At 44.5% G+C, this 24,245-nt stretch overlaps 1 protein-coding gene across 10 annotated transcripts in view; it reads right to left on the reverse strand.

The window, feature by feature from the left end:
- Positions 1–14,772: 14,772 nt before the first annotated feature.
- The window catches only part of LOC121603475 (oxysterol-binding protein-related protein 8), a 35,880-nt gene continuing 26,407 nt past the window's right edge, over positions 14,773–24,245 (reverse strand). For 9 of the 10 annotated variants that reach the window (XM_041932246.1, XM_041932244.1, XM_041932243.1 and 6 more), the window contains 6 exons: positions 19,577–19,717; positions 18,929–19,385; positions 18,010–18,528; positions 17,731–17,876; positions 16,315–17,663; positions 14,773–16,244 (listed from right to left, as the gene is read on the reverse strand). In XM_041932246.1, the coding sequence (XP_041788180.1) occupies positions 15,932–16,244; positions 16,315–17,663; positions 17,731–17,876; positions 18,010–18,528; positions 18,929–19,385; positions 19,577–19,717 (2,925 nt within the window). In that variant the 3' untranslated portion in view covers positions 14,773–15,931. The remainder of the gene's footprint in view (positions 16,245–16,314; positions 17,664–17,730; positions 17,877–18,009; positions 18,529–18,928; positions 19,386–19,576; positions 19,718–24,245) is intronic. The other variant, XM_041932251.1, reaches the window with a different exon arrangement.

Genomic DNA, 24,245 nt, shown 5'->3' on the forward strand with positions numbered 1-24,245 from the left:
AGTGCCTCCTCAAACATTTTATGTTTTTTTCTCTGCTCTCTCAAACATAATATCTGGTCGCCAAACTGATGTCGATTTATGTACACGGACTTTAAGGCTGCCTTCGCCAGTTTACATCTTCATTGCCAAACTAGAAAGACTCGGTATCGCAGGTCGGTTACTGTCATGGCTTATCTATGCGGGAGATCGTCCTATTTATCAGTTTGTTTTGTTAGCCTCTCTGGAGTCCTTTAAGGAAGCGTTTTTAGTGGAGGTGTGCCAACAAGAAAAGAACGCTAGGGATCTTTTGATACATAAAAAGGAAAAATAAAAAATCATGAGCATGAGTTCAAGCATTAACATTAGAAAACAAAACTAAAAAATGATATCTGAACCAACGGATTAATCTGTAGTTTTTTGAATAGTGTACCGATTCATAGACTTTACAGGTATTCGGGGCGAGTACCGGCTTCGAACGACGAAATCCGTTCGATGCTCATGAGAGAATGAGAATCATGAGATACAACTGTCAAGCATTTAAAAACGTTTATATCTATGATACAAGGATGGTTAAATTTTGAATTTTTTTTTTCTCCCTTGGTGTTGGATTTATTTCGTTACATCTGTATTGTATGATTTGTTATCAATTATAAGCCAGCTGTTGATACGTGTGTAGGTAAAGATAATTTTACAAACTGTCGTTTATTCAAGCAGTTTTAAAATTGGTGTTTTCTTTCCGTGTTCTGATTTGCAACTAATTTGCGGTTAGCGATGGCGCCCTGCTCTCGATCAGCTGTGCGAACTTAACCCTGGTTTAACCGCTTCCTGATTGGTCCTATTCGGGGAGAACTAGTTGTCGCACAAGCTAACCCTGTCGTCCCTTTCTGTGTATTTAGTACGCCATCTATCGGATAAAGTGGGAGTAAGGTTGATCTGCTCTTGACAGATCGATGTTTACAAACATTACTTTCTGTCTAGAACGCATGTGGTCTATATCGTACCAACAGCAGCTTTACTCACTTTCTTGAAGTTTGAATTTCACTTAATTCAAATATAAGAGTGATGACAGGATTGGATTTACTTTATAAAAATCTATAAAAATACTGATTGATTTTATTTTAAAGAGTTATAAGCGTTTTTTACATGGTGAAAATGTTTTGTAATATTGTTCTATAACGTTTTCAGGAGTGTAACAAATAAATAAGAAAAACTTTAAATTTGACATCGAAAACAAATTCCGTTCCAAATCCGCAGCGCAAAACCTCGAGGATTTCTCCCTATACAAACGGGAACGTTCGACCCCGGCCGGTAGAACTCATTCTTTCACGCGCTTCTTACGGTCTCTCAATGGTACGTTATTTTAAAACTGAGCGCCAAGTGAGCGCCTTCTGACAACCGCGGCGAACGGATTTCGCCGTTCGAAGCCCATACTCGCCCCGATTGTGATTTGGCAAAGAACGAAAGAACCGAAATCACGTTCGCGTTCATAGCAATGAGCCACTCGGTTCACTCACGTTCGCTTAAAAGAACCGAAATGTCCACCTCTTTTTTATTTTTATTCAGGAGTAACGGTCCAAGAAGGCCGTATTGCTTAAGAGTAGAAAATACAAAGGTAGTTCATGGCGCTACAATCCATATTGGCAGGGAGACATTTCCTTCTCTGAGCCATGGAAGGGCACCTTATCCCGGGTGTACTCGGACGGTTTGATTTTGATCAATCCAGTCCATGATTGTTGGTCCTATAAGCGTGGCGAAGGTCTACATCATTCGGGTTTCGAGGTTGTCTATTTTAGTTCAATATTCCAAATTGCATCGCGGGGGTCTGTATCGTTTGGAATCCAGGCATTTCGTTAAATCCATCCATCCGAAGTGGTCCGAGTGTAGTCCAGTTTAGTGGCCCAAATCACATTGCGAGGGTCTGTATCGTTGTAGTCCTTTCCATCAGTGGTCCGAGTGACATGGCGGGGGTCTGTATTGTTCCAGTTATCTAATAAATCCTTGCAAGAACATCGTTCAAGCAACGATCTTCTGCCTGCCGTCAATGCCGATTATTCAGCCATACACATTGCACTCATTCATTCTTACATTCATGCATACATTCATCCATCACAAACATACAAGCGATGTACAACATGTAACACATGGACAAACAAGAGGAAATCAGATAGGATGCAAGATTGCTGTTGCCAACAATGTTGGTTGGTTCACAGACATTTTGCTTAAGGAAAGTCACACAGTTAAGCCGTTTCTCCTACAGAAATCGAATATGGCCTTTAGGAATTCCCAGTCCGATGCCGCTAATATATCCCGAATCGGAATATCAGTACATTTTCCCAGTTTTTCGACCGCGTCCAGCAAGGCAGGTCGAGCAGACTCGTATTCCACGCAGGACCACAAAAGATGATCCATGTCGTGGAATCCAAGCCCGCAGCCACATACCTTGGAGTCGACCAGTCCTATACGCTGGAGATGTGCACCCAATGCGAAATGATTAGACCTAAGTCTAGACATCATTCGAATGAACGCACGATCGCCAGGGGTGTTATGGAACCAAGGCTTCAAGCTTACACGAGGAGTGATTGTATACAGAAACCTTCCGAGTTCATCCGAGTCCCAACGTGCCATGCAAAACGCCTGTGGGGCCTGCAAGTACTCATTAGGAAGGATAGGCCTATCAAAGAGAGACCCTTCTGCAGCTCCCCTTTTGGCCAAATGGTCTGCCTGTTCATTTCCTGGTATACCACAATGAGCAGGCAACCATACTAACGATATGCGAAACGACTTTTCAAACAGTGAGCTTAAAACCTTTACAATTTCTTTCACAAAATGGTCTGGGCTCTTAACAGCCTTTACGGATTTTAATGCTTCAATAGCGCTTAAGCTGTCTGAAAAAATTACATATTTATCCGCAGGGCATGCACTTATCAATAATAAGGCATAAAAGATTGCGGCGAGCTCCGCTACATATACTGAGCATGGTTGGCGTAATTTAAAGAATGCTTCGGAGCACGTGTTGTATACACCAAAGCCAATGCCTTGCTCTGATGAGGATCCGTCAGTATAAAAATGGTTACTGTTAGCATGGCCATGTTTCTCCACAAATTTGCTGGGAATTGTCACCCGGCGAAGGTTATCGGGGATACCTTTAATTTCCTCCTTCAATGAGGTATCTACACTTAAAATGGAACTGCAGGACTCTGGTAAGCTGGCACTAGTTATACTTTGAAAAGTACTAGGGTGCACCTGTAAGGAAACAAAATCATGATAGTCCTTCATGATTTTGCATTTAGAACCTATCTCTTGCAGTGTTTCAAAGTTCTCGATTATCAAGGGATTTGATACTGTAGAGCGGACGAAAAGGCGAAGCGATAGTAGCTCAAAACGTAGCTTTAGCGGCATCACTCCGGACATCACTTCGAGTGACATGTTATGAGTCGACTTCATGCTACCTAGCGCGATTCTAAGACAGCGATACTGAATCCTCTCAAGCCAGATTAAATGCGACTTGGCTGCCCAGTGGAAGCATATGCAACCATACTCCAGGACGGACAGTATCGTAGTCTTATATAGGTTAAGGACATCTTTGGGGTGTGCACTCCACCAGAGTCCGGTAATCGTTCTGAGAAAATTGATTCTTCTTGTACACTTCTGTACCAGATAGTCAATATGTGTCCTCCATACATTTTTGCTATCAAACCAAACCCCTAGGTATCGAAAAGATCTGGCAATGGATATCTTTTTACCATATAAAAAGATATCGACCTTTGGGTCAACCAAATTCAAGCGTCTATTACTCTCAGTGTTGTAAAAGAAAGAGAATATCAGCATTTCCGTTTTCTCTGGAGAAAACTCGATACCTAGGTTTGTGGCCCACACTTCTAAATTGTTGTGTGTGGTTTGCAAAGGACTTTGAAGGTCGGCGATGTTGTTGCTGGCGACTGATACAACACCGTCGTCCGCCAATTGCCTAAGGCTACAGCCAGGTGCAAGGCAAGTATCTATATCGTTGACATAAAAATTGTACAACAAGGGGCTCAAACAGGACCCTTGTGGTAGTCCATAAAAGCTGACTCTCCGAATTTTCATGAAGCCATTGTCGAAATTCATTGCCTTTTCCGAAAGGAGGTTGAATAAGACGTTATTCAGTCTTGGGGTTAAGCCCGCAGATTCTAACTTTTGACACAGAACATTGACTGATACTGAGGCAAAAGCCCCCTTGATGTCAAGAAATGCAGATGCCATCATTTCTTTACGAGAATGAGGCATCTCGATTTCGGACACAAGCAGCGCCAAGCAATCGTTGGTACCCTTGCCTTTGCGAAAGCCAAATTGGGTACTTGACAAGAGGCCTTTGGATTCAAGCCAATTGTCCAGTCTAAAAAGAATCATTTTCTCAAATAATTTTCGCAGACAAGATAACATTGCTATCGGTCGATATGAGTTGTATTCTGATGCCGGTTTACCAGGTTTCAAAAGGGTGACTACTTTCACTTCTCTCCACTCCAACGGGACGGTGTTAAGCTCCAACATAATGTTGAATAATCTCAACAGTCGTTTCCTCGCCAGATCTGGCAGATTATGGAGCAATTTGTTCCGAATCTGATCCAGTCCTGGAGACGAATTGTTGCTGGAGTACAGAGCAAGCGATAGCTCAACCATTGAGAACGGTGAATCCATTTGCGGATCACTCCCATGAGCACTCTGTTGAAATGGTGGTGCTTGAGCGAAATCAGGGCAGACTTTTTGTGCAAATGGCTCTAGCCATGCCCCAGAAACCCTTTCGCTCTCGTTTGTTGCTTTGCTGTTGCGCATCCTTTTCGCCATGCTCTGAAGCTCCGTTAGCGAAGTGGAAGGCTTGAGGTTTTTGACATACCTCGGCCAGTATGACCTTTTTTTTGCTTTAAGCAAGTTTTTGCACCTACGCTCCAGGCCTCTATAATGAATGTATAGATCCATGGAACCGGTGTCTCTATACCTGGCAAAAGCCTTCCGCTTCGCTGAGAATGCCGCTTTACAATCCGCGTCCCACCAAGGAGTGGGTGGTCTTTTAAAAATCCTTGCCTGGGGGGGCGGCCTCGTTTGGGCACCGAGGGCGCACTCGTTTATCGCCATAACGAGATTTGCATACTCCTCATTTACGGAGAAACTGGGTTCTACGCGGATTAGCAAAGCGGTCATTTGGTCGCCGTATTTCGTCCAGTCGATGTTCCTCGTTAAGTCACAATTAGCGGGGACTTGATCGACTGTGCGACTCCTCTTGATAATCGAGATCTTTATTGGCAGATGGTCGCTACCAAGCGGGTCTTGGATTACCTTCCACATAGAATACAGCCCTAAAGATGACGAACAAAGAGAAAGGTCTATTGCGCTGGGTCGTGCCATAGGTGAGGGCACCCTAGTCGCTTCACCAGAGTTTAGAATTGTCAAACTGTGTGTGTCGCAAATATCCTATCCCCCCTGATTGGTGCACGATTATCGTCATGCGTGCAACCCCAATCTGATCCATGGGCGTTAAAGTCGCCCAGGATGAGAAATGGTTTTGGTAGTACCGTTACTACTGTCTCAAGATCCTTGTTGATCTTCTTTGGATCCAGATTGGCTCCCGGTGGGATATAAATTTAGGCAATAGAAACGTCAAGATCTCCTAGCTTTGCCTGGATCGCGACGTATTCGATTACCTCGGGTGTGAGGAGGGGTATTCTGCTGAAGCTGTGACTGCTACGAATACCAATTAACACTCCCCCACCACGCCTATCGCTAGTTGGATCATGTCGATCTTGACGAATAATATTATATCCCGGGAAGGTAATATTTTTATCGGGTGAGAGCCAAGTTTCACTTAGGGCAAATGCATTACAATTATATTGCCCTAGTAATACCTTAAAAGAATCTATTTTTCCCAAAAAACTTCTGCAGTTCCATTGTAGTATAGTAGTCATTGGAGGCATTAATCATCCAAGCGGACCATCATACTTAGACATGGCCATTTTGATAACCATTGCCTGACCATTCCTCTTAGGAAAAGAAATGCCAGGGGTATCAACCCGGAAAGGGGTTCCGGGAGGTGGAGGGAGTCAAGGAGAGAATGTAAAATCTCTGACAGGCTTGGGAGGGATGGCCTGGAGACAGATCTGGGTTCACTAGGGAACGCCAGATTGCTGGGATTGGAAGGGTTACGGGAACGTGGATGGGTGCGAGCGTCACGGGGGGGTTTGGAGCCCTGGGGTTGGCGTGGGGTCGCGTTGTCGTGACGTCGAGGTGCCTTTTTGGGTGAAGCTTTAATAATTTTTTTTATTGTCTTTTTGTTTGGTACCCGTGTTGTATGCAATCTTTTAACTCCATTTAATGGTGCCAGATTGGGCAACAATTAAATAGGGAAAGGTTATCGAACGGATTCACACTTGAGGTCGACTTCAAAACATCGGCGTACGATCCTCTTGTATTCTGCAAGACGGCCCGTTTGTGTTCTGATTGTTTTTTTCGGTACACAGAACACAACGACATTTCGTGCCATTCCTGCTTGCAGTGAATGCATTTCTGGGTTTCGGCCTTGCATTCGGATGTTGAATGCGATCCCTTGCATTTGCCACACTTCACGGAGTTTGTGCAGTAAGGCTCTGAATGTCCAATCTGGCTACATTTTGTGCAGCATGCTATTTTTTGCACAAATGGTCGACGGATGGGCACTCTGAGTCCTTCAATGTACAGCGTGTTTGGCAGGACTGTACCCTCGAAGGTGATCCGGAGTGAGGAAGTCTCACGGAACACCTTCTTTCCATCGACCGCACTTGAAGCGTAAAGTTTTTCAACTTCAAGGACCTTTACCCGAGGGGAAGATTGGTGCAGAAAAGCCCCTTGTCCGTACTTTAGGATGTCCTCTAAGGGGTAATCTAAGTCATCAATGACACCGACGACTTCCACCAATCCACCGGGAATATATACCCGGTAATCCTCCGTATAGGACGGATCGGCCGCAATAGCATTGGCTTGCATCCGGTCTTTTGCGGTGACCCGCAGCTTGTTTGGACGCGGGCGAATAATGTCTAAGACACCAGGATATTTTTTATAAACAGATGCCGTAATTGCTCTTACATCGAGCTGTTTATTTTTCGGCATGAAAAATACATCATGTATCCCGTTATAAGATGCGGGATACGCACGGGATCTGGGATTCCCCTTCAACGATTGACCCATCAATTGATCACGGGACGTTGAAGGTAAGGGCTCGTTACTAGCCTTTTTTTTTTGCATTCTGTCCTGGATCAGAACTTTTTCGCTTCACTGTAGTAAAGCCCTCCTCCGATTCATCCATCGGCTCCGCCTCCATGAGAGAGTCGGAGCGAGAGAAAGAAACCCAACTGTGTGACGAGGACGAGGAAAGGATAGGTAAACAAGAGAGGATCACTTACCACAAATAGACACACGAGAGCGAGAGTACACGACGAACGAGCGCTACGCACCTGTCCGACGAATGCGCTCTACACTCACAAACCTACACAACAGTATACACGCGCTGCACACAACTCTACGCACTATACACTGTACGCCCTATACACAAAGCACAGATCGCTTTCCGATCGTTCTCGCACGTATTCCCTTGCAGTGCGTATGGTCGAGGTCAGTGGCTTGTTGTCCGGCAAAAAATCCATCCACTTGGAGCGCGTATCGATCACGTCTGATTCGCTTCGTGGTTGGGGACAGAATGAAATGTCCACCTCTAGTTCTTAGCCCTTTTCTTTTCTTTTCTTTGTTCGTGACTGTGCATCTACACTCCCTCCTTATGGCTGTCTGCTCTACGCCGATGACCTCAAGATTTTCCTCCCTATGTCTTCGTTTACTGACTGTTGTAATCTCCAAACTGTAGTGAATTCATTCTCCGTTTGGTGTAACAGTAATGGCCTTTACCTTTGTCCAAATAAGTGTTGCGTTATTTCGTTTACCAAATCCGTGTTTATTCCGTTCAGCTACTCCCTATGTGATACTGTCATACGTCGAGTATCGTCGGTAAAGAATCTTGGTGTGTGGCTGGACGAGAAGTTGTCCTTTAATACGCATGTTGATCATGTCATCAACAAGGCAAATAGATCACTGAGACACATCATTAGACTTGTCTCCGAAACCCACGATCCCCTAAGTTTGAAGAGCTTGTTCCGCTGCTGGGTCCGACCTATCCTGGAATACACCGCTGGTGTTTGGTCTCTTCCAGGCTCGACAACAATGGCCAGGCTGGAGAGTGTTCAACGTAAATTCTCTCGAGCAGCTTGTTCGACGCTTCCTTCCCGGTTCCCATCATATCCTTGCTTCTTGGATTGCTCCCCATTAAAGAAAGACATTCTCACATCCGTGTAAGTTAAGCTCTTCTGTTAAATTAACTTGATATCACATCCCTTCTATCCGCCACTCGTCTATACGTCTTCGAGACAAACCTTCAATATCTATCCCACCCCCAAAAATAATTATGTGTGCTTTGTCTGAGTACACTCGAATGGGTGAAATGTTTAGCAACTGTATCAATTTTAATATGATACTTTAATATAAGGAAAAATGTCCGACACGGCAATCTTTCTGATAAACAAAGTTTCATTATCACAAAATCCCTCATCACAAATTACGCGTACAAAAGAGGGTTCTTCTTTAAAATGAATAAAATATAAAATCTATTTTAAAAAAACTCACCCGTTCACACGCTTACAACCACACATGAAAGTGAGGTGAGTGAAGATTTCGATAACAGTTCACACGTCTCTCCACTCAACCACACACTATAAGGCGAGACCGTTCCCGCCAAACCTTCACCGCATGAATATTAAACTGCACTACCCTTCCAGACCCTATTTTTATTGATCCCCCGTGCCTCCATCAACCACACAGCCGATCAGACATCGCTTTACCAACACCTACAAGAGATCCCACTGATTTCGAGGTGCTTTAAATGCAGCCATTACTCATTTAACAGTTTCGATGATTAATGGCATTCCAACACGGCCGAAATTTCCAACTTCACCAGTTCGGATAGGGGCGGGGGAGGGGGGGCGGAAGGGTAGTTCCAACGTGTTTGCACCAGCAACGTACCGAAAGAAGGCCATTCTTTCTTAATCTGATCCGCTTTGCTCCTCCGTCGCTATAAGATGGAGAACGCCGTGTTTTCGCGACCCGCGCGGAGGGTAGTCCGTCGAATGCCATAACATAAATGCGCTTCTTCGCCCGGACAGACAAGATGATCTCGCCCAGAACGTCGGTCCATCTTGGGCGGGCGGAATGGATACGGCCCTTTCGGGAAAGAAATATTCCACCATCATTAGGCGGAACGTGCCCAGAAAGGGATATTAGTGTCGGTAAAGGAATAAACGACTTAATTTACGCTGTACAATGATGTTTGGCGGGTAGGTAAGGGTGGGCTAATGGTTTATGGGATAGCGAAAACGGGAAAACATTCAAAAGACGAGCATTCTAGTGCAGTGACAGGGATGCGTTATGTTTTGCTCTACCATACACAACTGAATATTCTTATGAAACGGCTTCAGTTTGTAGCACGGCTAGGATCAAAGATCTGCAACGCAGACTTGGAATGCATAACTACGCTCCCAAGCGTACGTATTCGATGAACTGCTGTTGTGCTTGACGAGGTCGGCATGATACGCCACATAATCGTTTAATGAAGCCTTTGGAAGTGCACGACATAATTGCCATCATCGGCTGATAATTATTGCTCGCATCCTCAAGTGAGGGGTGATAAAAATTTGCTAACGAACGGTAATTGGTAAATTTAGTCGTAGTGCTTATTGAACCGCAAACTTAATTAACATCTAACTGTCGTTTTGCAGGATTTTATTTTTGCGTAGAATCCATACATGTCTTTGCAGTTGGAGCAGCAGGCGTTAAGTAGCAGAACCTTTCATTAGAATTGCTTATATATGAGGATTAGATTAAGTGGTTTTCAATATGAACAAATCGGTCGTTTGATAAAGCGGCAAATCAATTGTCGTAATTGTTTTTTTTTCCATACAGGACACAATATTGTTTCATTTAAAATGTTGTTAACTTTAAACATGTGAAAGGATTATTTTTTTTCGTAGTTGACTTTAATTTACATTAAATTACAGCAATAACATAATTATTAACTTTTTACAGCATAACTAAAAAACTGGTTGATACATCTCCCATAAAATTGTATACGAGCTTAACAGGTCAGCAGAATAGAAAAAGATGTATCAAATAAAGCGTGGTCATGGACAAAAGCAAATTGAATTGAAAAGTTTCAACCAGACCAACATCGTGATTAGAAAAGTTTCAATCGCCTAACGAAATCAATTTATCCGTACCAGGCTGTACAGTAACACACTTTACACCCATTTTTATCATCACCCAACATTAACGCATCAACATCCGTCAGAGATACTGTGTACCCTCCTTCCCAACCTTCCCTGCGGTCATGCCCACGAGTTCTTATCTTTGCCGTACGCCCATAAATTGATGGCCATTCGATTAAGATATTAACGTATGGCCGCTTTTTCACCATGGTCTCCCGCTTCATCCTCCCCTCCCCCCCTCCCATGGGCCTTTCCAGTCTGACCTTATGAACCTTCCCATGTGGCGTTTGCCCTGTAAACACGATTCGCCTTCGAACCATCGTATCTCCCTGCACGTATAAAACACACACACAAACGCAGTATCCAAAACGGTGTTGAAAGGATGTTGTTACCTCGCCCCATCTCGAATCTGAAACATCCGACGCGTACATCAAACTTTTCGATAATTTTTGCTGATTACTTTTTAATAATGTCGTAAAAATTCATATCTGCTTTTTTGGCGCCCCGGTGTTTGGCCCAACCGTACGACGATGCCGGGGACACATGCACACCAACACACACGCACAGGGCAATCCATCTAAACACTCGTACCCATCGAACACGTCGTCATCCTTCGTTTCACATCGACAAAGCGAACGACCTTTGGCGGTGAGTCGAAGGTGGAAATACCGGCACGTTGTATGGGATTGGTATTGCTTTGAGGGTTTTCTTTGCACACATTCAGATGTGGGTGTGTTTCATGTAAGTATAAAAAATTTAGAGTTATAATAGCGACCGTTACACATGTAAGTTACACGTCTTAAAGTTAAAGTAAATAAAAATGTTCAAAAAATAGTTCAGCTTCACACCAAAAAAATGCCAGCCTTCCCAAATTTCCAACGGCTGTCAGGAAATATGTTTCTACATCATCTATTTCTAGCCATGCCTCAACCAGTTTCCGCTGCCCGACTGCAGGAGTACATTTGAAATTTCAAACTGCCTACTCATGCACAAGGATTTCTTCATTATTTTCGACGGCTCATCAACGGCCAACCGCAGCTGTCAATCTCTGCCAGCTTTGCCAGTTGACTGAACCATTAATTAGTACTTCGAGAGAGAAATGGGGACGATCGATACGTGTGTGCGGAGAGGAAATAAATCAAACTATACCCTGAAACCCGGAAAAAAAGGCTCGTAACTCGTAAGAATATGGGTGATGATGTTTGACACACGACCAAGAAAAAGTACTACACAAACGAACCAAACCGAAAAGAGCGAACCAGCAACAGTACCAATTAAAAGCAAAACAAAAAAAAATCTGTAGAAATTGAGAATATGGTGGAAATACGATTGCCGGCTCCGTATCAAAACTGGACGACGCAACCATCCTACTGGCCGGCAACTTCCTCACCCATCCCTGCCCTGCAGCATTAAATTATTCAATTATCGATTTGCAACACGCGGGTGGGACCGATTCAGTTCATCGGTTCGAATCAATTGGTTGAATTCGTGGTCCCGGCCATAAAATTAAGTTGTCTACATTTGTAATGATTGATTGTGTTTCGGAACGTACAAAAATAGCAACAGCAGGAGGGAGAGGCGAAAAAAAAACCCCGCAATTGCAAAACCGCGCTCCGCGTAGTATAAATTTGCATCGCTTATCCAAGGGCGATCGCGAACGGGATGATTGACGCGAGCAGTGGTGCAACAAGAGTGGAAAGAGCAGTCACCGCTACGGTAGCGAAGGAAGAAGAAAAAAAACACACGCACACATTTACCCCAATTACGCATACTCAATGAACTGGTGCAGTGGTGTTTATAGGTAGAGTATCATGACCGGTTCGTGGGCTGTTGATGAAGTTGCATTTTACAGACCAATAAATGGGAACAGTTTCGATTACTTGATGTCGAACGGGCTTACAAGTGGATAAAATATGGACAGAAAAACTCGAAATGCATTAACAACAACGAAATATGTTAAGGCTGTATAATTAGCTTTTAAATCGGTGAAGTTCATCTGTGCTGTCTACAACGCGTAGGACTGTAATAAGTGTTTTCTTTTTTTTACAGTACACAGTAATAAACGCTTCAGGTAAAGTAGCATTGTAAAGCATACCCAGCAATCCAAACCGTTTCAAGCTGTCGATCTTATTAATTGTTTCCGTTTATTTTCATTCTTCTTTCCATTTCTATTTCCACTCACTGCCTCGATCCCTCTTTCCTCCTTCTTCCATCACACAATGGCAATACATGTATCTAATGAGATATAAAAACGCCCCTATTTAACTTGCGAGCATCCCTCTTTCGCTCTCCCTGACTGTGCGCATCCTTTGACGTCAGCGGCTAAATGATAAACATGCTTAATTATCATTCAGCGGAGAAGGACAAGGGAAAAAAACTGGGCCTCAATCACCAATAAATACTCAATAAAAAATGTAAACAACCTTCCTCAGCATGCCAGTTGTGTGCGTGACCAACGTTCCATTATGACCTACTACTTCAAGGGGTTAGGTGACCTTTACACCCTGTGGCAAATTGTTGGTCTGGTCATCCTGGTGGAGACGCCTGGTCATGCACTAATTATTTCGTACTTGCCATTATGGATCTGAGCGTTCGTGAAATGCTTCACATGACCGTGATGACCTAGCGCAAAAGCCATGTAACATAATCATCACTTGTAACGGTGCCATTTACCTGGATTTACAATAAACAATAAACTATTTTTAAGAGATGTATTTAGAACAATCGCTATCCAAGAGCGTTATGAAACTGTTGGAAGGGCATTTCCACCTAATTTACTACTGTCTACTACTACTACTGTAATGTAATAAAGGGGAAGGTAAGTAAAGACGGACACTGCGGGTAAGATGGACACTTCTCATAAATGCATCAAAATGGTAATTTTTGAAAAAATCAACAATACAGCATCCTAACTTAAAGTTAAACAACACATTTGAGACAACAAAAACACGGGGTCGTGGTCTTTTCGCGAAGTAATTTCCGAAAAGGAAGCTCTAGACTGTTGTTATGTAAGCTGGAGCACCGTCAGCTGTAAATGTGCGATATTTCAATAATGATTTAGATGCTGCATTCTGCGACACATTAAAATCGGTGCTTACAATTCCTAAAACCACGGCTGAATGAATCGTCGTTGCAATAGGCCAAGAATTGGTTTATAAACGTACCAGGACGTGGAAAACGATAGAATTTGTTAAAATACTGTAAAACTCTTCACTTTCCACCATTTTCAACAGGTGTCCATCTTACCCATGTCAGGTGTCCGTCTTACCCGAACATTTCAAAACCGCACGAAAAAAATCATGTTTTTCATTCATGAAAAAAACGCAAAAATCGATGGAAACTTAAAAGTTTTAACACATTTTCTGATGCATCATGAGTGTAAGATAATGTATGCACATTTTCCTGGTCGTTCCAAATAAATATCCCTAGATTTTTACCATTCCCCTTAACGTATCCGTCTTTACCTACCTTCCCCTACTACATCAATTGTTATACAAATGGAAAGTAAATAATTATTATACTTTTTCTGATATGTATTGTGAAAATCTTACTTCTAAAAAATATGAAAATACATAGAGAAACAATGTAGCAGTACATAGACAACAAATAAACACAAAAGAAATGTTAAACACGAGTCTGCATGTGATTTCTGTAAACTATATTAAGTAATTATTAAAAAAAACTTTTTAAACCCCCTACAATGGTATTTCTTAAAGGGTTTACCACGATTTTTTGATTGAGTAATTTTTTGGTTCGTCTCACGATTTGACAATCGTGCCTCATATATTTTTGGAACGCTCTCACAATTTAATGGTATCATCCGAATGGATATCAATACAATTGAGGCAAAAACTTCTCGGGTACGCCCAAAAAATTGCGATAACGATCCCAACAAAATCAACCTTGGAAAACCCTGTAATAGCCTTAGGAGTGTTCGAAACCACTCATGATCTCGCGCTTTCGTCTGCCAATCCGTTAGCTCAGCCTTAATGGCGGCCTGAGCTTGATACGCTGCACGACTGTGAAGCTCGTCGTATAGCTCGTCGTTATAACGGTTTCTCCATTGTCCTTCCACACATACGGGGTCAAGTATCCTTCTGAACAGCTTCCTCTCGAACGCGGCTAAGAGGGTTTCGTCAGATGGCCGGTTTAAGCCGGGCTCGTGATACATTCGTCAACTCGTACGACTTGACATGCCCGTTATGGGTTCAAGCCCCGAATGCAACGTGCCACCATACGTAGGACTGACTATCCTGCTATGGGGGAAAATCAATAAGTCACTAAAAGCTAAGCCCACAAATGGTACCGGCAGGCGTTGACTGACAACGGTGGTTGAGCCAAAGAAGAAGAAGAAGAAGAATGACCGGTTATGCTGGTTGGAATGGTAATGCTATATGCGGCTTTGAAGACAATTAAACCATCTAAAATCGCTTCAAGTTAATTTCTTTCGAAAGTAGCGTTAACACAGAAAACAGTAGCGTCGTTCATTGCCAGAGATTGCCACTCGTCAAAATTTATTCCAGTTAATAACAAGATGATTATGCCAGCGATGGTATGGATCACTTTCATTCCCAGCCTGAGACAGACCTGTGTGCTGTCAGTACACCACTTGTTTAATCTAATACCATTTCGTTCATTATTGCAATTGTAACACCATTAAAAACTACGGGCAAAATTATTAATATAAGTATACTGCACAACGCCCTGCTAAGCGCAAAGCGTGGCTTTGGCGAGAGCGGAATAGCGAAACAATGACTTCAAAAGGGAGATACGTGATACGCAGCGTTGAGGCGAAAGCAAATGAGAGGGTGTTTTAATCTAAAAGTCCTCCTCCACCCGACTGTTTACAAACACGATAATAATTGATCATCCGCCTTGCATTTGCTAAATCAACGTTTGGCGTCTAACACTCTAAATCAACGACTACTAGCAGTACGTGTGTATACTGTGATTCGAGATTACAACGTTTCTAGAAACCATTCGTCATTAAATTTTTTTTTTTGCTTTGTTTTGTTATCTTCACTTTTGTAGATTATGTGTATGAAGCTCTTAACAATGCATCGTCAACCCGAAAACCATATTTATTTGTTTTTATTTTGTGAAACACAACACTCTGTGTGTCTTGGCTTATTCTAATGTACGCATGACTGATAGAAGCACAAAAATCTCACCAGAGGGCTCTGCCGCACGGCAACTGTGTCTTCGCTAGCCGCCGGCGGCAAACAAAGCATAATGGAATGTTACCGTCGAGCAGAGAAGCCATCGGCAAAATGGGAAAACCTTTCCGGAGAGGATGTGTCTGGCGAAAGCTCAACTGCGAGCTTTCAGCCGTTCCGTTACGAGTTTCTGTAGAGATTGTACAAAAGTGTCCATGTTTTTTTGTTTTGTTCAAGCTTGTGTTAAATATTCAAGTTTTTATCTAAATCTGTAACAAAGATATAAAGTTTTTTTTTCTTCTTTTGGCTATATTCTGCAGTAAATGGAGGCGCCTAGTAGTATATCGGTATAGGGAAATTTATACTGCTGCATCGCAAAGCGGTTTTCCGTCGGTCGATTGATCGATAAATGTATATAAAAGAGTATCAAATAGCGTTATCTAACGTGTACCTTGCATATGATTGCTGTGAAGCCACCTAACGTGCTTAATTTGAATTATTTCCTGCACTTTCCCCACCATCACCGTCACCACCTTCCCTGGCATCCGAAGTGGTCACCGTGGTAAGTGAACGCTTGATAAGAAACCATGAAAGTAACAGCTGTACCAACAGTCCAACAACGATCAACACCAACGTCTTAACGTTAATCGACGAAAGGAATGCCAACGGACCGTCAGCATTGATCTGCTGCCTTCGAGGCGGCGCCCAGTGTATCTTGTCCATGTCCAGCTGCAGCTTGACGAGCTTTTTGGAGTGCTCCTCCAGCTTTTTATTGATATCATCGAGCGTTTGCATGATTCTATGGCAAAGGGAGAAATGCAAAGGTCAGCGCCAACAATCAAATCACTCGTATCGCTTAGAACGCTTACCTTGTGCTTGATAGTACGGTGTCATGGTCGTTCGAATGACTAGAGTCCGAGTTGGGATCGTTCAGATCCGGCGTCGATGTGTTGGAAGATATCTTCCTGGATTTCATCACGCCCGAGCGATTTTTGCGCAGCGAACCACGCGAATCCACCTGCAGTATGTTGAGCGGATCCGTGCTGACGACCGAAGCTGTACGCACCATCGGGGCTTGATGCCGCGTCTTCGTTTGAATGCGATAGTTACTCTCGTACTGCCGCAGATCGTTCCGCGGATCCCAGGGCCGCAGATCCGCAAACTTGTAGTGCCACTGGCCGGTGACAAAGTCCTGCTGAAACAGCAGCGGCACCCACTCAGTGCAGGTTGCCTTCCGCTCCTTGGCCGAGATGCGCTGCGCCTCCTCCAGGGCCGTCTTTTCCTCCGTCGCGCCCACCTGATCATCGCGATGGATGGCCGCCGAGACGTGCTGCCAGAGCCGTTCCGACTCGTTCATGCCCTGCGATTCCATCGGCACGGTAAAGCGCTTCAGCCGCCGGTTTCGTATGTCCGGCGTGGGATTGAAAAGCACCGTCTCTTCGTTGGTGCGCGAGTCCTTTATCCGTATCTCGCTATCCCAGTGCCCGTTGATGGTGGCCATCGTTTCCTTGCCCAGCTTCAGCTTACCTACGACCAGATTCGTGTATTCGTTACCTCCCAGGAACGGTTTCAGCTTAAACTCTAGCTCCGTCTTGTAGCCCGTGTTTTCGCATTCGATCGAAACTTTACCACCCAGCTCCATCGACAGCGTCCCCATTAGGATGCCCTTGCAGTGCGCGTACGGTACGGCCAGCGTGTAGCTTTCGCCGCGCGGCAGCAGCGTCAGCGTCGCCACACCCTCCAGGATGGCCGATGTGCTGTTGCCGTAGAATTTCGACTTCGCCAGAATGCTACAGCTAATGCAAAATCCGTCCTGCCGGTTGGTCACGTAGAACACGGACACCGGCGGATGGTGGGACACCTGTTCGGCGATGTAGAACGTTCTACTCCCGTTCTCATGCTGCCAGTAACATCGGAACGTTTCGCCCAGGATAGGATTGTACGGCTTTTTCAAGCCCTTGGGCTTTTTGTAAAACCCAGACAGATACCACTGGACGACGGTTTTCATGCGCGTAAACGGATCGTCTTCCAGCACAGCCTTCGACAGTATGTCGGCATGGTAGTATGAGTCGGCCAGTTTGTCCAGAAACGAGCGCGGTTCCAGTATGAACGTTGGTAGCACTACCTTGCTGAGATCCATCCCTGGGCGGACCTGCTTCACCAGGAACCAGATTAAACTTTTATGCTCCTCCGGTAGCTCTTCCACCTGCTCGCCAGCCTATAGAAGCAGAAGAATATTTTCATTTAAATAGCCCAATTAACAGGGTGAAGACTGGTTCACTTACCGCGCCAAATTCCTCCTCCGGTGAGTGAACATACGGTGTTTCGGGAAATTCCTCCACATCCATTCCTTCGCCCAGGTCTGACTCAGAATCTGACTCGCCCGCCGACACCATCGTGCCCTGATCCAGCTGGCTGTCGATGTCCAAATCTATACAAATTGAAAGTACAATAAAAAAAAAACAAACGACACGTTAGCTTAGCGAATCAACCGAAACAGGCATTCCCTGCATTAGGGTTGTGTACGCTCCGGCCGAGGATAACTAAAACTGAGCAGTTCCCACATTGATCATCAGAGATGCGTATAGTGATGCCATGGTGACCTTGCGAAAAGTCTGCTGGCGAGCTGCGGCGCCGCAGCTTCTCCGACCCGTTAACCGCCATCAGCTTGCAGGTGTCGCCGGTTTCCGCCGCAGTGCCGACCTGGTACGAGTTGCGCCGCCGGCCGCCCGCCATCAGCATCGTCCCATCGTCCCGGCCGCCGCACCGGAACACTTCCTCGTCCTCCTCCTCGTCCCCGTCGGCGCCGGCCGGTGAAACCGTGCCGGAGGACGAGGGCATTCGGCGCCGCAACGGCCCGCCAACGTCCACCGACCGGCAGCGGAAAAAGTCCGGCGAATCGCGCAGATAACGCTCCCAGTGGGCCACCGCCAGGTAGAGCTGCTGAAAGATCGGTGTCGGCGAGGGACAGGCACTACGGGGCAGGGACTTTTCTATCGGTTCTACGCGCAGGTTTTTCTTCTCCGGCGGAGATGGAGGAAGATACTTGAGCAGATAGTTTAAATGTTCCTTCAGGCGAGGTGCTGAAGAGGGAGAGAGGGGGAGGCATATACACGGGAAAAATGGCAAATCGAGCGAAAGATCAATGGCACACAAGGGGTAGGGGATCCAAGGGAATAAGAATGAACGTACGGGAAATTGGCATTATGTAAAGGATATTTCGACCGATAGCGATAACAACGGAACGTGCAAGGCACATACCATACGGGGAAGCGAGAAGCATCAATATGTACACGAATGAACCACACACGAGGACAAGGCATGAATAATACAATGCAAAGGAGGGTCATGTACGTGAGTTTACAGGAACACACACCAAAGAGAGAAGAACCATCCATTAGTTAAAGGGTAGACAGATTTAAACAGAAAAATAAAACTAGAAATAAACGACACTAAATCTAATTCTGCTCTACGCATCCTTACCATGCTCATCGAAGTGTTTCTCGTAATCCGCCTCCGACCATTGCGTTTCGTGCGTGGTGCTGGTTGCTCCCTCGCTCAGATTGGTGTCAATGTTTAGCACGGAACGCACCAGCAGGGCCGAACAGCGCAGCGACAGCTCCAGCGCGTCCATCCAGCATTTACCCGCCGCCTGGCTCGGGGCCCGAAAGATCAGGTACGAGGTGGGCAGGGGCTGCACCACCGCGCCCATCGTTTCCTTGTCCGGGCCGCGCGGGGCCCAAATCGTCTGATCGAGCGGGTGGAACAGCTTGAAGCAGAAGCCATCCTTTTTGCTCGGCCGCTCGATCACCTGGCAGGACGTGAGCAGTACCGTACCGACCCAGTGGCTGCTCTTCGTTTTCGGGCTCTTGTAGATGAACAGCAGGCCCGGCTTGAGCACGCACCACAGCTTGGTCCATGACTTCAGCGTCCCTCGAATCTGCGTAGCATAAAAGAAAAAAGAAAAAAAGATGAATAAAATATTCATTCCACCACAACCAGCAGCTGGCTGGCACAATCCGACGCGCTCGTCCTTGAACCTTGTGCCCCGAAATGGGGAGGTGCAATAAATGGAGTTCAATGGGGCGAGAGACGGAGGTTAAAGGTACCCAGAATTTTACATCATCTTACCTTCAACCAGTCGGCCAGCACGATGACGGCCGGGTCCTGCAGTGAGTTAAGTAGCTCCGATGCCACCCGCTTCTTCTCGCGCCGATAGTTCTTTCGCTGTGCTTTGTACGACTCCTTCCGATTGAGTTTGGCGGAATCGTTCTGAAATGTACACAAAATAAAAAGGTAACAAATGAGATGGGATGGTTTGCAGTTACATGAATAATAGTTTGTTGCCAACTGCCCTTGGATAGTTCAGAAGCAGCCCCAAGTGAAACCCCCTGGTACCACAAAGAGAGAACGAGAAAGCCTTGTCCGTCAACAGGCCAGCATACTTTGTACTTTGACATTTTTATAGCATACTGTTTGCCCAGAAACGCTCATTAACATGTCCTAATCAAACAGAAATATGCATAAAGTCCAGCAGTATCAATATTGCCCTTCCTAAGCCTTTTGCCTTGAAAGGAAGTAAGATCTTGATGACTCTATCGCTTCCCACAGCCATCGGCTGCCAGACGTTCGAACCATTTTCGACGTTCTTTATTTAGACAGGTTTATTAAGGTCATGCAAACAAACGACGCCCAAGATTAAGCGAAATGTGTTTGTTGCAGCATTCTTACCACCTTCTCTTGCCTTCCGAACACCCACCCCTACCCTTCATGGCTTCATCGCATTTGCCAATGCAGAAAGGAGTGTGTGTTTCTGTGCACAAAAGAAACAGCAAAGTACCTTTTTCGCACCTTCGCGGCGTAAGGCCACCTAAACACCGCGCGCGTAAGGTGTCGCAGGACCCGGCACAAGAAAGCACACCCGGTTCAGTTCATCCTTCCGGCGTGTGTTATTCAAACATTGTGGCCTCCCGTTTTCCAGGCTTCTTCGCGTTGCCTCCACCGTCCCACGTCATCCGGGTCTAATGAAGGTCTCGGGCTATTCTTCTGCCGCACACCTACACGCTGTAAACGGCAACCGTACGTCTGATGTAACGCACTGAAACGGCAACCATTACTCCCAATTACACCCTCTCCCAGGTCACACCCAAAGGTGAGCCACCGTGCAGGAGAAGTTGACAAGTTGCCCAAGGCAATGTGTGTACACACAAACACAGACAAACTATTTGAGCTTTTTACAACATCCGCGCGCGTGCCATACGTAAGAATTTATCGATTTTATAACCCCAGCAACGCACAGTGGGCAGCTGCCGGGCTGAAAATCCAAAATTTAATTATCATATTTCTTTAATCCGAGGAAAGCATTGAAATCTACAGTATCAAACTAAGAAAAACACGAAATTTCAGTCCCTTAGTCGTATTAGTTATTATTTTAGAGACTCCTGAAGTCCTAGGTCTTGAAAAAACTCATCCTAACAACTGTATTTATTACCTTTTTTTAACCAAGAATAAACCAATTCTCAATCATGTATCTTCGACATCGTGTAAAATTTGAACACCGTAAAACACCGTGGTATCCTGTATACCACGTCAAAGTTTTACATCTAAACAAAAGATCTAAAAAGAAATTAGCCACTACTTCGTGCACTTTGGTAATTATTGGCGTTTTAATGACAGTATAACACTTTCAATAAAACAGAGTGTTTTCTGGTGAAGAATGAGTAATGACCGTACTCTCAGGGATGTTAAGGGCAGTTATTGATGAAATTTGATAATCGAATGTGATGTTCAACGATGACGTGATGATTCATCATCGATATTTACCAATGTAGCGAGCAAGTCAAATGTACCATGTAAGCTTTATTTCATTACAATCAGGGTAAGTAGTATATTAAGTATAATCTGCGAATATTCGTTACACAGCCAAATAAGAACATGTATGAGATTTAGGAATTTAAAAAAAATTCTAGTATTTGTTCCACATTCACAAAACATTCATATTTTGTTTAATTTACATCTTTAACACTGTATTGTGCCTAAGAAATCATGTATTCAATTATAATTACTTTTTTCCCGCTTTTTGCTCTACTGGCGCCCACTGTGCAACGGGGAAGGATCACTCCCGACCAACTGGAGGTTGACTGATATGGCTTATAAGACGCAGCGCGGCAGTGTACTGGATGTCTGACTAGTAGGCCATCAATTCCCGTGTGGGTGGCGGAACGAGCAGGCGGCACAGAGCGGAACTCTGCTTCGCCGGCAGATACTTTAATTTCATTACACCGTTGAGCATTTCAATCAAGAAACGCAACACACCACTGATGGGAATTGTTTGCATTGCCCTATTAAAGCGACGGTGGGCGAGCTGAATTGGGGTGAGGTAAAACTTCCTCGTGCCTATACGCGCTAAATTGTTCGTTGAACATTTCTAATAACTTTAAGGCAAAGGGCCCACCAACAGACGCCGGATTACGCCACCATTCTGTCAGCGAAGAATATTCGACGATAAAAAAAAACGGTGGAAAAGAACTCACCCCACAGGTCAGGTAGAAAGTGAAAACACCACTACCGGCAGTAAAGCAACGGCAATCAAATCATTTCAGCAACCATTCCCGTTTACCGCCGTTTACCAACCACCCGGGTGCGTCCACAGCTCAGGCCCGGATCGTACACGCTTTGCAATCGGCTGCCCTTCGGACGGATGGGGCACCCTGTGTGCGTGCCGAAGGTCCATAAATTACAGCAACGACGGCGATTATACAGTGGAGTTTTTGCTTCTTTTATTGGAGCTTTCATTTTTGCGCAAAAATGATATTATTTACCCGTTGGGAGGGGGAGGTAAAGCGTAAGTACGAAGAATGCAATGCAGCAGCGGCAGTGGCAGTATGATGATTCATCCTGCCGGGTTTTCCGGTGGCTGAAAAAGAGGTGCCTAACAACCGGACCACGACCACAGCCACAGGAGGCACAAGTGAGTAAACAACAACGGCTGTACACGGAGCAGATCGGCGGGCGAGTCGTTACACTTTTCACCTGACGATTGCATAACTTTAGGCGAACTGGTGAGGCTTGGAAGCGAGGCACAGAAGAAGAAAGCACCCCAAACTACGGGGGCACGTTAGTTTACATATCAGTACACGCAAATCAGATTGCTCAATGCGGAGCGAGGAAATGTTAATTGCTACCGCTTCATTAGCAAATAGTCGGATTTGCGCGATGCTTTGCGACACTCCTTGCTCGTATAAGTTTCTTCATTAGCGCAACATCGGTACTGCCGGACGGAAGGATGAATGGAAAATTTTGCTCAACACAAACAAACGTAGCGGCAGTGCGGGTTTTAACGCTTTCGTGATCACGATATTTTGCACACCATATAATCGGGGATCAGTAAACTTACAGCGAAAAAGGGTAAAACTTACGTGATAAAAACGAACGAGCAGAACGAGCCGCAATATAAAAATGTGACAAAGCAAATAGTTCGCCGGAAGAATTTTTTATTTAGCATGGTGATCGTCATATTTACTCTGGTCCATAAATGTTTTTCCTCAGGGGCAATTAACAGTCAGTTATGCTTTATTCATTTCGCTTAAATGATATGGATGATTAAGCTTCTTCTGTACTTCTTAAATCTGTTAAAAATATCAAGTTCCCCAAGGTGTGTTGGTCGTTTCCCGACAATTTTTGGATCATTTGTATTGATTTGCAACAGAAAAATGCCAATAAATCGTGGCAACGTTCCAGACAGTTATGGGATGCAGTGAATAACTCGTGATACGAACCAAAAAAATATGCAGGAACCAACCAATGAATCGTTGAAAATTCTGCAAATTTCATTAAATCAATTATATCAACTAAATATTAAATATTATTCCTTATTATATTCTTCGGGGAAAACATTTTTGACGCAATATCCCGATGGCAATCGAACCTCATCCTGCCTTCATTGGCGCAAGCGACTGCCGTTATCAGGTGGAACATTTTAGAATGTTCTCTCGATTGATCTTGATCTTCTTTGATACTGATTGATATTCAATCAGTCTAGACCAGCGGTCGGCAAAACTTAACGACCGAAAGAGCCAAATTCTACAATAACGGGGCATTTACGTTTTAAGTTCGTAGGCTAAAATTTCAGCCTGTCAGCGGTTTGCATTGTATAGCAGTTTTCGAACAGCTATCAAAGTGGGCATAGTATACAGGTGGACTTCTCCCAAGGTGTATGAATTTAGAAGGCTGATTTTTATCGCTTCTGCTTCTCAATAAAGATTTTAAGATTGTTTTGTGTATTTGTTAAGTAGACCTGTTTGGGTAAAAGTTTTCACCCGTCCTGTCAAAAGGTGATGTTCAAATTTGGTTATAAAAGCATGCTATGAGACCACCTAGTCTACAAACACTTTGATTCTATATTCCATCACCTGATCTCTTTAATGCACCTGTAAACAACAACAACATGTAAACAACACCGTGTTTTCGAGCAGGTGTTCGAATCTAATTCTAGCTTTGAGGCTAGAATAATATAGGCTGAAAAATGCAGGCTAGTTTAGTGTGTGGTTTTGTATGGAGTGTTTACATGATTTCAGCATCCAACTGTCAAACTCCATATAAAAAAGCTGACTAAAATCGTGAAGAGCACCAATGTTCGCAGAGTTTCGCGTGTAGAGCCATATTGTTAAACCAAGAGCTATAAGTTCTATGAAATATATGAACTGATAAGAGCCACCATCTCGATATCTAAGAGCCGCCCTGTGCCGATTGCTGATCTAGACTCTATACTAGTGATGGGAAAAATGAAGTTTTCGTCGGA

Source organism: Anopheles merus, chromosome 2R (assembly GCF_017562075.2).
Source record: "Anopheles merus strain MAF chromosome 2R, AmerM5.1, whole genome shotgun sequence".
NCBI lineage: Eukaryota > Metazoa > Arthropoda > Insecta > Diptera > Culicidae > Anopheles > Anopheles merus.